The sequence below is a fragment of the Rhinolophus sinicus genome, chromosome 8 (genome assembly GCF_057876585.1).
Source record: "Rhinolophus sinicus isolate RSI-liver-muscle chromosome 8, RSI-T2T, whole genome shotgun sequence".
NCBI classification, from domain to species: domain Eukaryota; kingdom Metazoa; phylum Chordata; class Mammalia; order Chiroptera; family Rhinolophidae; genus Rhinolophus; species Rhinolophus sinicus.
Window position 1 is genome coordinate 39499555 of NC_142508.1, and position 14490 is coordinate 39514044.

General features: G+C 47.6%; 1 protein-coding gene across 9 annotated transcripts in view; it reads left to right on the plus strand.

Annotated features, from left to right (window-relative positions):
* Positions 1 to 14490, plus strand: part of ZC3H4 (zinc finger CCCH-type containing 4) — a 40176-nt gene that overhangs the window by 1481 nt on the left and 24205 nt on the right. Inside the window, exons 1-2 of one of the 9 annotated variants that reach the window (XM_074316209.2) lie at positions 59 to 126; positions 1276 to 1337. The exons of 5 other annotated variants lie outside the window; for them this stretch is intronic. In XM_074316209.2, coding sequence (XP_074172310.2) covers positions 1300 to 1337 — 38 coding nt within the window. In that variant the 5' untranslated portion in view covers positions 59 to 126; positions 1276 to 1299. Of the gene's footprint in view, positions 127 to 1275; positions 1338 to 1396; positions 1602 to 14490 lie in introns of those variants that run through there. 3 more of the 9 variants (XM_074316205.2, XM_074316207.2, XM_074316206.2) reach the window with 3 other exon arrangements.

A 14490-nucleotide genomic window follows, 5' to 3' on the forward strand; every position in this document is an offset into this window, starting at 1 on the left:
TGTCTCTCGCTCGCTCTTTCTCGCTTGCTTTCTCTCCTGGCCTCATGCGTTTCCCCCCCCTCGCGGCGCTCGCCCGCTCTCCCTCGCTCTCGCTCTGTCTTTTTTGGGCGCCATGCTGAGGGGAAGGTGAGGAGGCGCCCCCCGGACCCCCCGCGCCCGCCTGCCCGCCCTGGGAAGGGGGCGCCAGGGGGGGGGCTGCGGAGGCCCACGGGGGTCCTGGCTGCCCTGCGCCCGGAGCTGGCAGCCACGGGCCCGCCTGCCCGTCGCCTGGCTTCGGGGAAGGGGATGGGGGAGGGGCCCCGGACCCTTTTTAGGGGGATCTCAAGCAACAGCCCCGCTCTTAGGGGTTTGGAGTTGGGGTCTCCCAAACCCCGGCAATATCCTTTCTCCTGGGGGAGGTCTGCCCTGCCCTATTTGGAGAGGTACCCTAGCTTTTTTAGGAGGTAGAAAGTGGGGGGTCTGTTCAGTTCTTTCTCCATCCTCCTACTGGGGGGTCCTTTGGGTGGGGGCTTTCTTGCGCCTTTTTTTTTTTTGGCGGGAGGTGTTTACTAGGTGTTCCCTAGAGGGCAAAAAAGATGGGGGGATCTCTAGCCTCTGATGGAAACCTCTGCCTCTTTTGGGAGGGGAGACCCTTCCCCATGTCTTTACTTAAAGGGAGGGGTTCTCTCGATTTTCTTGGGTAGGTGGTGCGTTTTTTCTAGGGGGGGCGGCGGGAGAGGTTTCCCTGCCTTGGAGGAGAGAGGAAGTTGGTCCCCTCTTTCTCCTGGGGTTCTCTCTTCGGGGCTGAAATGGGGCGCCATCCCTTCCGGGAGAGAAAACGAGGTTTGCGTGCTTTGGCAGGGGGTGAAAGGGAGTGCCCCCCCTCCCGTTTATTAAGTGCGAAATGGGTTCGCCCCACGCCCTTCTTTGGAGGATGATAAAGGGGCCAACTCCGCGCGTTTCAGGGCGAGGTTGGGGCCCCCGTTTCCCCTGCTCCAGCACAAGGTTGGGGTGCAGGGTTCGCCCACCCTTTCCTGGTGGGGCAGGAGAAGAGGTAGTTAGTGGATTTGGAAATGGAAGGAGGGTTTCTGCCGACAGGAAAGAGTCTTGGAGGGAGTGGGGGTGGGGAAGGAAAGAACGCGCTGGACACAGGATAGGGTTGCCGGGAGCGCAGTCCCGGCTGGGAAGTCGTTGAGGACCTTCCTCTAGACAGGGGTCTTGGCTAGGGCTTCCCTGCCAGGCACCACTGCCCCTTCTCCCCACTCCCACCTCCCCTTCTCCCTTTCTCCTTCACAGACCATACTTTGCCTTTTAAAAGAAATGCCACCCACATTCAGAGACACAAGTGCAGCAGTTTGGTGAGCTTTTACAAAAAATTTTTTTTTGTTTTGTTCTGTTTTGTTCTAATTAAATGTATCGTCCTGGGAATCGCAGCCCATCGCAGCCTGACTCCAGTTCAAGGAAATAAACAGATTAGCAAAGGTCTGTTCGCTAAGCCCACGTTGGGCTTCCGGGCCCCCTCTTGGGGGCAGGTGCATTACTCAAAGGTGCTTACACGCTTTATTCGACCTCTAAGGAGTTCTCTTATGTCAGAAGTGTATGTCTTACAATGGGTTGGGATGGTAAGTAGCCTCTTTTATTGAGTAATTCAATTATCTCCCTCTTTTTGTCCCTTTCCTGCCTGCCTTCCTCCTCACCTTTAGACCAAAGTGATGCTTGAGAGAGTGAATTTATATGTTCAAATCAGGATTCTAACCCTGTTGAGCCCTTTTAGACTTGCACATCCTTTCAATGTTTAATTTGTAAAATTTGATGTACACAGTTTTCTCCCAAAAATAGTGTGTTACTGTAACATGACAAAAACTTGCATAAAAGGCCCTATATTTTCAAGCCCTTGGTATCCCTCTTGTCATTTCAATCCATTGCATTGTCTCCAGCCTTCACCTTTGAAGAAAGTGGGTGTTTCAAGTCCATTTGTAGGAGACAAGTTTACTGAATTTGGTTTATGATACTTGCATTCAAGTTAATGTTCTCCCCCCCCTCAGCCCCTACTCCCCAAAAAAGATTGTGGTTCAAGTAGATCCAATTTTCTCATTTTACTCCAATGTGTCTTATGGTGATGGACGCTTAAATTAAGCAAGTCATTTGTAAAGTACTGTTTAAGCACCAAATCTGTAAACTGTGTCAAGCCCCCATCTCCACTCCCTGTCTCCACTGTTCCTTTGTTCGAAAGCACATGCCTGACCGTGAAAAGTTGATGCAAACGTGTTAACACGCCCAGTCATGGTGGAGAGAACACTTCCTTCAGCCCCGAGTCCCCCCTCTCCTACACGTACAAAGAAAAAACAGCAACAGAAATGACTTGCAGAACCAAACACGACTTCTGATGTGTTTTACAAGCATAAGTTCTCCTGTTAAAAGACAAAACACGTTGAAGTTCCATTTTCCCTCTTGCCCACTCTTGGTTCCTGACATACTTTGTTAGAGAAAGCTTTTTAACACACAGCCCTCTTCCCCTCCAAAAGACCCTGTTTCCTTTTTTCCAGTTCTCAGGAGAAGAAAACAGTTCACTCACGTTCAGATGAGGAAACATGTAAATTGCAATTCAGTGGGCCACTTGTTCTTCCTCTCAATGTGTTCACAACTTAACTCCTGGGAAGTGGTGACCTTAGGTATGTAAAATCAGTTGTGGGAGGAAGAAGTATCCACACAGTACAGTATCCTGCAAAAAATGTCTGAAGCACAAACTGAACACACTATCCAGTGCGCAGGGTCAGCCGAAAACGAATTGCCTTTAAAGTTTCCCCTCCTTTTGTGAAATTCCTCCTCCAGGAGCCAAGGGCAGAAACTGGATGCTAACATGAACCTTCCAAGTTTCGAGAACTAAGTTGTAAAAAGATGCTTATTTAACTTTTAAAATGAAATGGGATTTTTTTTTGTAAGTGAAAATTCGAGCAATCATTTATTTATTGAATTTGAAAATATTTCCCTAAAGATTTAAAAAGTGCTCAGGCGTGTCAACACAAGGGTTTATTGTTTTTTTCATTTTCAAAGGAATCTAACCTATCAAATCCAAGAAACCCTAGTAATTATGTCAAATTGTATTTCAATAGCCTTTGTTTTTGAAATGTCACAGTACTGCCTTTTTCCCCCCAAACTGATGTACCAGTATTAGTTAAAATTCAAATTAATGGATGTTGCAAAAAAAAAAAAAAGGGTGTCACTCAGAATCCCTGATTTAACAGCAACTCTTACATATTTGTAACCTTGAAAATTTTTACATTCTCTGGGGAGAGGTTTAATCTGAAAGCAAATAAAAATTTCCCAGTAGAAACAAAATCTGTTGTGACCAGGAAAACAGATATTTGGGTCCTAAAACCCCTTTTTTTTTTTTCTTCCCTCAAATTTGCTCTTCAAAAGAAAAATAGGATTCCCCAAAAGGGCTTTCTAATTCAGTCTGTCCTGTCTCCTAGGTAGCCTTTTGCTTTGCTCTGAAGGTTGCAATTTTTGATTCTTAGCAAGCCAGAATTTTTTTTTATGTAGCGCTATTTTCGAAAGCCACAACGGTGGCTTTTCCTTGGTCAGGAAGGCTGATCCCAGGGGAAAGTCGTTTTGCACCTATGGAAATGAAGGCTTTCCCAGCTGTTGATTACCTGGCAAGTTAGAGATTAACGGTTGACTCTGAATTTGTGTGTTCTTGTCCAGTTGAATGGAGACAGTTTCATATTGGGCTGGTTCAGTAGTTTATCATTTAATAATGCCTTGTCCTCTGCTCCCTTCTCTCATCTTTTCCCCTTCCCGGATAGGAGAGTGGATGTCTCGGGGGTGCCTTACTTGTTCACTTCTGTTACGTTTTTGTGGCTATTGAGTCCCAGAACCATCTCATACAGGGCAGATACAGTTGCAGTAAATACCTCTGTGGTGAAAATCGCTCTGAAACTATTTCCAAACCTCTGTTGATAGCTTTACGTCAAACCATAGTCCAGAGAACCTAATTTTGGGCCCTGTGGACAGTATCTTCTAGTCCTGGAGTGACTGGTTCTGACTCAGGAAGTTGAGTGACAGAAGAAAATAATTCAAAGCAACTAGTAAGTGAAATGGCTGAGTTTCTAAACGAGCAAAGCACTCGCCCATACCTTGGCAACATGCCCACTGACAATAGGAGAGAAAAGGATGGTTTCTGAGATTTCTGGCAGTTGGTATTTAATAAGCTGATTTCAAGGACCCGTAACAGCATTCTGCTCATAGGTGGAGGGAGTCCTGTCAGAATAAATGGTTTGAGGCTGGTTTCATAATTAAAACTTAATGGAAAGAGCAGAAAAGCTGCCTCTTTGTCCGGGTGGCATGTAAAGTTCATTTGGATAAGGTTAAACATCGTTCCAGGGGAGCCAGCATTCATGGATTTGGCTTTCCAAATTTATCTGCCTAGTCTTCGCCTGCAGACCTCTCTTGCTTTGGGTAGTTCACGAAGATGCAGTCCTGAAGACATTGTGCGAGGTTTTTTCATTGGTTTAGTGAGGATACAAGGTTATGTGGGCAGTGTTTAAATAAATTTCTGGCTCTATTAGTTGATGACAATGAAGGCATGGCCTCTTGGTGTAGATGATGTTGCATCCTGCTGTTGAAATAATTTTTTAGCAGAGCATAGGTTATTTGAAGCATAGTTTGCTTCTAGCCAAATTGCTCTGAATAGAGCTTTCTCGTGTGTATTTCTTTGTCATTTCATGTGTGTGTGATTTGGTGACTCAGCTCCCTATTTGTAAGGCAAGTGACATCTTCTGAACATCGGAGGTGGCAACAGGATATGAAGGAACAGTATGGGCTTTGGAGGCAGATAAGCTTGTGCTCAGGCCTGGCCCTGCCTGCAGTGTATAGTGGGCAGTGATGATAACGCCCACCTCTCAGGGTCACTGCAGTCAAATGGACATAAGCAGGGCACCCACACAATGCCTGGCATTCAGTGGGTCTTGGTTTCTTTATCTCCCTTCTGTGCCTATTGGAGAAAAATTCTAAGTAGAACTTATAGTCTGGTGTGTAAACAAAAGTAAGACTAACATCTGTGTTTTTGAAGGAACTCAATTTATCTTTCACTTAGGTTTCTGGTCAGCTTCTTCAATTGCAAAGAGCTGATTGGGGTTGAAACTAAGTGGAAGCCATCTTAAGGCATTTCTTGCTTGCCCAGCATCCTTATTATAAATGCTAGAAAAGTCATGCTGTCTTGAGCTAACTACCTTCCTGTGCTCATCTTTTGCAATTAGGACCCGAGTCAGTGCTGCAATCTTGGTAGGCCTCCTGAGACCGGGGAGGCAGGGCTCTAGCACCTCACCCACTGCTAACAAGTCACATCACCTTAAGCAAGTCCTTTACCCTCTCCAGCATCTCGAGAAATGAGCAAGGTCTGTCCTAGCTCCCCTTGGTAATTTGGCTGAGTCAGTTCAGGTTTTGTTCATCCATTCAGCAGCCAGGCTTGGCCTGTGTTTTTCTTGGAGCAGAAAAGTTTTCAGTGTGTGCAAGTAGTCCTCGCCTGAGGACTTTATTTAGAGTTGGGCAGGGGTTGGTACCGCCTTTCCCAGGCCTCATATTTCCTTCCCGTGTCTGACCTATCTTCTACAGCTTCTGGTCACCGTAAGGGCGTGCTGCTACTTCTGCAGCTCCCAATACCCAACTGCAAGAGAGATGCCTTAAAAATGAATTGTAAGGTTAGACTGAGTGGCCAGAATACAGGCAGATTGTCAGAAACCTTGGCAGCTAGCTGAGCATGTGGTTCCCTTGTCCTGTTTGTCCCTGTCGGATGGTCCCAGAAACCAGAAACTCGAGGGGCCATAAAGCTTAATAAGCTGGATGCTTCCTGTTTCCACACCAGGGTTGGCCCTCTTCTGGTAGACAGATGGTGGGGAGTGGTGGATGGCCATGGACGTGGGAGTCAGGCCGACCGGAAGTGACTCATGAGTTACTCAACTCCTAAGTCTCCTGGCCTTCTCAAAGGTGTGACAGTGCCTAGTTGTCATGTGAAGGTCAAAGATTACCTGCCAAGGGCCTTCTGAGTGCTTTTCCTGCATTAACTCACCTCAGCCCTATGCTGAGGAACTGAAACAGAAGTCACTTGTCCAAGGTCACAGAGCTAGAGGGTATGGAGGCAGAGTTAGAACCCAGGCAGCCTGTTAGAACCTAGGCCTGAGCTCTATACCCATATGCTGTCCTCCTGGGTCTGGTGTGATATTTTTCGTACTGCAGCATTGTGATTATTAGTGGGATGTGAAGTCCATTTATTGATTTGTCTCTTGCTTTTGAAAACAAATGGAGGGTGGCCGGTTAGCTCAATTGGTTAGAGCATGGGCTAATAATAACCAAGGTTGCCAGTTCGATCCCTGCATGGGCCACTATGAGCTGCGCTCTCCTTAAATAAATAAATAAATAAATAAATAAATAAAAATAAAATTAAAAAAGTGTTTAAAAAGGGACAGCCAGGTAGCTCAGTTGGTTAGAGCACCGTGCTCTTAACAACAAAGTTGCCAGTTAGATCCCCACATGGGCCACTGTGAGCTGCGCCCTCCACAACTAGATTGAAACAACTACTTGACTTGGAGCTGATGGGTCCTGGAAAACCAAATAAATAAAAGTTAAAAAAGAAAAAGAAATGGAAGAGGATAGAAAAGCAGAGTACAGCTAAGGTTAACTTGGCTTCGTGAAACTTTTGTTTGAGAGGAATGTAAAGGAGTGGATGTGGGTCAGGGTCAAAGTGTGAAGGCTACTGAGACTGGAGCAGGCAAACTGGCCCTCTGGCCAAAGCCCACCCAGCCTGTTATTTTAAGTAAAGTTTTATTGGGACACTGGCACACCCATTCATTTATAGCTTCTGTGGCTAATTTTTCACTCAAAGGGTTGAGTACATTGGGACATAAATCGCCTGCTAAACCTAAAATTTATTTACTCTTTGGCCCTTTAAAGAAAAAGTTTGTTGGCCCCTGCACTGGCCTGATTTGCCCAGTGCGTGGTGTTGCCTGCACTGCAGCTGTGGTCGTCAGTTTTGTGGTGGTGGAGGTGTGAGAGAATGGGAGGGAATACAGGTATTTCCCTCAAAGTTGGCAGCGAAGAGGGAGGGGGTGTGTTAGTGCCCCTCCGGGACCTGCGGTGGCTCCATCACCCCTGGGTTCCAATCCTTCCAGGGGAGGTAGAGGCCCAAGCCTGGGGTTTTCAACCTGAAGGATTTTCATTCATTAGAAGTAAGCGGAGACTCTTGAAGGCTGGTGTAGAAGTGGATGGAGGCTATTACATCCCCACTATGGCCTGACCCAAGGGAGCTGGGCCCAGCTGAGGCTGTCACTTGGCTAAATGTCCATTGCAGGTGGCTTGGAGTATTGCCCTGCTCATTTTCCTAACAGACACTAGGGCTTAGGTTTCCTAGGGATTCCAGGCTCTGCCATTGCTCAGGGCACCACGCCTCAGCAACATGTCTGGGGTGGGGGGCTACTTTAATTTGTTCTGTTGGGGTACCAGTCAGTCACAGATGGGGTCTCATCGGTCACCCTCCTGCCTATCAGGAAGCCCTCAGGAAACACTTGGTGAATGAGTTTGTGACTAAATACAAACCCCTCCATGACCCCATGAGGGTTTGGAGTGATCCAGGTTGCTGCCTGGGAAATGGTCCAATGTCTGTGTTAATGGAATGGACAAGGAGGGTGTGGATAGCTGCAAGTGATGCTGTGTGTGTGTGTGTAGAATATATCCTGAGCACCTTCCCAGCCTGTGCTGGGCCCTGGAAAACTTGGGGACGGGGGTGGGGGTGGGGTGACTGCCACTCTCTTTTTCTCGGCCCTCCAGGAGCCCACAGATAACCTGAAGTTAAATAGTTGTATACAGATAATTGCAGTTCTTCATAAGAAATTCTTTAGGGGTGTATGAACAAGGAATCTTATAGTCCTAGGCCAGGTGTCTTTTAAAAGAAAAATAATAATACTTTGGTTGAATGGAATCAAATTGATAAGTCTTATTTCAATTCCTTGATTTCCGTATTCCTTGAATACAAATCAGCGTATTTCCAGCTTTAAGCAATCTGAAGCATGGTTGGCATGAGAAGGTGGCTAAGAAACTTTGTTGCCGAGAAGTAAGAGATACTTTTATCCAGCACATGAGCTGTTCTCAGAATGAGAGGGAGGGGGAGAATAGCTGGCTTACTCAGGCAAAGAAAATGACACGTTGAGTGAGGTTTTTCTAGCAGATGGGGTTTTTCGTGGTCATTTTGTTTGATGCTCTACAGAAATATTCTGTCAAATGGTGTGTGTGCTTGGATGAACCCATTGTGGGCGCTGCACACTTGGGGGTGAAGTGTTCCTTCCAGCATTTAGGGGACTTTGAATTTCCTTTCTTTGGATTTACGTTGCTCTCTGTCCATTTTGGGATAAATTCCATTTGGTTTTTCACTAGGATTCCTTGGACCTTTATATATGTGCACCTTATTCTCTTAACTATCCAAGTGTCTTTGGTCATGTTTTCTTTTTTTTTCACTTTATTTTTTTAAGTGTGTTTGTCCAGGACCCATCAGTTCCAAGTCAAGTAGTTGTTTCAGTCTAGTTGTGGAGGGCGCAGCTCACAGTGGCCCATGTGGGGATCGTACCGGCAACCCTGGTGTTACGAGCATCACGCTCTAACCAGCTGAGCTAACCGGGACAGAGTTTTGAAATGTCCCAGTTCCCTTTATTTGATGTTGTAAAGACTGTATTGGCTTCGTGTCTTTGCACAGGGATAGATTTTATTCCAACACATTTATTCTGGGCGAGGTTGGTGCTAAGCACTTGACTTTCATGGTCTGGGGGAATTCTTCCCACAAGAGATGGATGCATCCTGGAGGTTTCATCACTGCCTTCCCTTCACGGTTCAGATTGGGCAGCGTGTTTAAGGAACTTGCCCAATGTCTTAGTACCTCACTTTAGCATTTCTTGGAATACTGTTTCATTTAATCTGTTTTCTGTACGTATGTCTTATATTTTCTAACTCAATTATGAATTTCAGGGGAGCAGTTGTTTTGTCAGTTGCCCTGATTAGTAAATTAACTCTTTTTCAGGTAATTTCTTCTAATTATCTCAAGGGTGGCAGTTAAGAACTGGGTCGAGAGTCAGAAAGTCCTGGACTGAGGTTCCAGTTCTGCTGCTTCCTGCTTTGACCCTATGGGCAAAATTTCTTCCCATCTCTGAGCCTCAGTTTGCTTTTCTGTAAAATGGGCAACTAATGCATCACTACCATATAGGTTTTGGTAATGGTTCCTGGTGAAAGCCAAGTAGAAGTAGAGAGCTCAGGAGTGTGGTGCCTGGCATAGAAACTGCTGCTACAGAATATTCGGGATGAATACTTACTACTGCTCATGGACTTTATAAGACCCTGAGGTACCCAAGCAGGTATTGTAGTTGAGGAAACCAGGGTAGAGAGGTGAGGGATGGTGGAGGGCCTCCACCTGGGACTCTGGCTCTCTGGTAGGAAATTAACTTCTTGAGGACCTTACCTCTCCTCACCTTGCTGAGGTAATCTCCACTTGGGGCGTCTATTCCTTTTTCAACTTTTTATTATGGAAACTTTCTAACATATTCAAGAGAAAAGAAAATAGTATCGTAGAGCACCATATACCCATCAGCCGGTTTCAATAGTGATATACATTCTGCCAGTTTTGGTTCATTTCACTACTTCCCTTCACCTCCCTGCGTATTTTAAAGCAGATCCCATCTCATCTCATTTCACACGTGAATTCTTCAGTATGAATCTCTAACTTAAAATATTTTTAAAATATAACCACAAAACCATAATCATGCCTAAGAAAATTAACAATAATGACTTAATATCTCAAATACCCAGTCTGGGTTCAGATTTCTCCAGTTTCCCCCACGTTGACTTCTGGCAGTAGGTGTGTTTGTGTCCAGGCATCACGGAGGCTGTTCTGCTCATGTTTGAAGTGAGGGGTTCAGGTTGCTAGTAGCCACATGTTTCTTCTCCCTTCCTTGGTCTGTGCTTGCTGCTTGGGTGGTGCCCGTGATGAGAGCATGTTGCCCTGGAAATGGTGTGATGTCACAGAGCTGGTTGTGACCATAGCTGAGAATGTTGAAGGACAGGGAGACGCAGCGCCCATTTGCTCTTGATTGCTCGTCAGTGATCCTAGATAGTAAGGACAGTGAAAAACATGTGCAAGACCCAGAGGTTTATTTCAAGAATTTCCTGCCTCTGAAAATCCCTCAGTGAGGTTCTCCTTCCCAGGGCTGCTTCACCACGTCCTAAGTCAAGGAAAGGACTTGGGGCCTTCCCCAGGCATGAGTCTTGAGCCAATTTTCTAAAGGAAAGGCTCCGTGTCTTCGCTCCTAGTAAAGGACTGTCCTGCAGAGTCGGATTGGGGGCTCCTCGACTTCTGTATTTAGGCCTGTCCTTACACATTTGAAGAGGCGGAGCCGCCTTATAATTTTTGTAGTTTTGTCCCTAGTTAATGGGTCATTCAGAGCCTACCTGGGCAATTTGTGGAGAGTTTGGGCAGTTAATGACCATAACCCTGACCTTCACATTAACCTAGCCGCCTCTTGTCAAGGGTTCCTATGAGCTTCAGGTAATAACCACTGCTCCCATGGATTTCCATCTTCTTTGTTGTTTTTTGTGTCTGTCTGTCTGTCTGTCTGTCTGTCTGTCTCGGTAAACCAGGTAGATAGACCCACAAACCCAGGCCCCTTTCAACTTCCACCCACCTCTCTTGCCTAGAGAATTTCCATGTTGCCAAGCTTTGTTTTTGTAAGGGGCCTTTGTTCCTTCTCCCTAGGCTCAGTTCTCCCTGTGCCTTTCCCTCCTGGTCAGCCCCTTGGTTACTTTCTGGTACCACCTAGATGAGAGCTGAGGAAGGGGAGCTGTTAATTTATCAGTTTCATCAGCAAGATTTGTTGGGAGAGGGCGGTGCACGGTTGGGCCAAGAGAAGGTAGGACCTTGTTGGCCAGCAGTTAGCAGTGGCCCCAAAGGGACGTTGGCTGTAGCTTCTCCTTAGAAAAAACACTTCCCAATAGACACCCAGCCAGTTTAGGGTTATCCATGTAGAGGTACGTTCATGCCAGCTGGTTCTTCAAACCAGTAGCTGCTGTTTGCCCGGTCCTTACTTTGTGCCCGCCCCTTTGTCAAGGGCTTGATCCATGGCATACCCTTTGTCCCTCACAACCCCTGGGGGTGGGCACTACTATAGTTACCCCATTTTACAGATGAGATAACCAAGCCTGAGGTTACATGTACTGAGAGCACATGTGAGGGAAGAGGCAGAGCTGGTTGAGTTACTTGGTCTGCAGAAAAAAGCCAGAGGCCCAAGTCCATCGGCTGGACGGTGGGGCCAGCCGACTTTGAAACATGGTAAAAGTAGTCTTTTTGCCAAGCCCACGGTATGCGATGAACTCAACATGCTTCTGTGCCCTGTGGAATTGGCTGAGTGGGCTTTCCTACAATGGGTATCTAGATCTATTCTTTGACCCAAGAGGAGCTGGCTGTCACCAGCTCTGTGAATGGAAACATAAATGCCCTGGAAACTTAGTCCAGGAGGTGCAAGGCAGATCTGACCTTAGGCAAAGCGTTGGCCTCTTCTCATTTCCTCCCAGGCACCTGTTCCGAGTCAGTCTCCCAGCGTGGCTGGTCTACTCTGGCAGGCGAACCCTGTGCACCCCGGGACATTGCTCTGGAAATAAGGGGGTCTCTGCCCAGCCCGCACTGCAGGGCTTATGCATGCTGGTCTCGAGAGGGCCTGGCAAGTCTTGATTGAAATGATAGGCGCAGTAGGGCTTCCCCCACTTTTCTTGGGGGATTATGTCACAGTCTATTAAGCGTGCTCCCTTGGTATTTAATCCCGCTCTGACATGGGTTTTGCTGGCAGCCTGTTAAGTGGCACTGCTTAAACCTGGTCGCCGTTTTGTGGAGACTGCCTTTGTGCAGTCATGTCAGTGGTCCCCAGGATTTGTACTCTCTGTCCCAGTTGGTTTGATTTTCTGTTGAACAGAGTCTAAAGAAAATACACCCCGTATCCATGCAGGGACTGCGTTTAGCTGGGACTCTCCAGTGTTAGCAGAGGGCACCCCCTCAGGTAGCCAGAGGTTAGCCCAGGGCTCTGAGGAGTTTGAGGGCAGAGCATGGCCAGAAAGCACGGAGAATGCACAGTGGTCAGTCGAGTATCACCGTCCCCGTGTCCCCTCCATTATCTCATTCCCCTTCATAAATCACCAGCGATTTTTTAATCCTATTTATTTTCACCTTCTCCCAACTCGAAGGAAACAAAATTTCAAGTATTCACTACCCCTTTTGTAAGAAGTTTTATGAAAAGCAGTACAGTAGATTGTCACTGAGCCCAGATGTGCCTAAGGCTGTTAATATAGATGATGCAGAGAACTCCTCTTTAGCTGAAAGTCTTTGTGGGGTGGACCTGCCTTGGGAAATCCTTCAGAACGAAGGCTAATTCTTCTGTAGACATTCTTTTTTTTTTTTTTACAGATTTTATTGGGGAACAGTGTGTACTTCCAGGACTTTTTTCCAAGTCAAGTTGTTGTCCTTTCAATCTTAGTTGTGGAGGGTGCTGTTCAGCTTCAAGTTGTTGTCCTTTCAGTCTTAGTTGTGGAGGGCGCAGCTCAACTCCAGGTCCACTTGCCGTTGCTAGTTGCAGGGGGCACAGCCCACCATCCCTTACGGGAGTCAAGGAATCGAACTGGCAGCCTTGTGGTTGAGAGCCCACTGGCCCATTTGGGAATCGAACCGGCAGCCTTCGGAGTTAGGAGCATGGAGCTCTAACCGCCTGAGCCACCGGGCCGGCCCCTTCTGCAGTCATTCTTGATGATGGCAAAGGTGTTGGAGTTGTTTTGATGGTCTTTTGTGGTCCCGCCCTCGGGTGTTAGATGTACAGCAGCCTGTACCTCCATCCAAGCCACTGTGGGCGGCAGGAAGGGGATGGAGGCCTGAGCTGACCTGGGTAAGACCCTCGCCTGCTGTGCCCAGTGTCCTTCCCGGGAGCAGGTGCAGGTGAGAGAGTGGCCCAGCTGCTCTGGCCCTGTATCCCGGAGGCTGCCTTGTGGGCTGGGTTTCTTACAAGTCCTGTCTTTTCCTATGAGGACCATGCAGAAAAGGAAGTGCTCAAGGACCCGGCATGGAGAAGATGCTCAGAAATGTGTGTGGCATCAAGCAGGTGGTGGACGAGTGGTCTCCGCCTTCCCGTTCCCTCCTTACCCATCAGGAAGAACGATGGGCTTAGAATCGGAAAGCGAGTCCATTTTTGGCTTTTTCTGTGTTACCCCCTGGCTGTCTGACCTCAACAAGTCTTTTCACCTGTTCTCTCTTTACATTCCTCATGTCTGAAATAGGGTTGATCACATCCCACCGTCCCTTCCACTCTGACAGGCTCCTCCTGCTTCCAGGAGAGTCTTTGGCTATTGGTGTTCTTGGGCTTTAGGTCTTTCATCTGGGCTTCTGCGAGCCCGGGCAGTTCCTGGGTCCCCGTGGTCCCTCCTTCTTGGCCCTGGGTTCTGGGTACTTTATTCCCATGCCCCTCTCAGCGTTTTCCTTCCCAGACAAAAGTGTTGAGAGTGGTGCACTTGAGAGCTTTTCTTCATGGAATACCAGCCTCTACTTCTCCGGTCTATCTCTGGGCCTTCCCCAGCCTCATTGCATCTGTCTCTCCTATTTCTCCTGAGGTGTGGCCACCTGGCTCGCCCACAGTGTTCCCATTAGGGACATGTGTTTGCTCCAGTAACCACTGTCCCAACATCTTCCACAACTCCAGGCAGCCATCAAATAACAGCTTCTCCCTCAGGTTGGCAGGCCAGCTCACCAAAACCAGTTTCCCCAGTCAGGTGGTGCTTTTACTGGGGGTGAGGCCATTCCAGCAGAGTTGCCTCTGTCCCATGAGAGCTTTTCTCCAAGCCTGGCCTTGTTCTGTGGGCCACACCCAAGCCGGAAGGTGCCACACATGTCAGGAATGTGCCTTCTCCAAAGTTCTAGTTTACTTAGAGTCTTCCTGTGGGGCTGGCCCGGGACAGCCTGCTTTTACAAGGAAACAACACGAGGTGCACATCGGTCACCTCTCTGTATGGTTTCCTTTGAAATGTCAGTTTTGTGTCCTGCATTTTGTGTTTGAGAGCTGCCCTTGACCTCTGCTGGGGTGTCTGTGGGGCTGGACCATTTGGGTTTTAAGCAGACCTGACCCCTTTGAATTGGGAATGAGAGTTAGTAGAAAGGCTCCTCTTGAAGGTCTGGACGTTTGGGGAATAGCACCAAGGTGAACAAAGGGAGTGACAACGAGTGAAAGGGCCGTGAAGGATCCTTAGTTTGTTGTTTGTGGTCAATTTGTTGTTTCTCTACAAAGCCTGTTAGAGCCTCCCGGGACTCCAGGGGCCGGCTTGCCTACTGAGCTGCTTCCCACACGGACCCTGGGCCCATCTGAGCAGCTGAGGCTCTTTCTGCCTAGATTAGTTCCCTTTGTTGTTAGCCTTTTGGGGCGTGGGTTCATTACAGTATTCTTTATGTTGTCT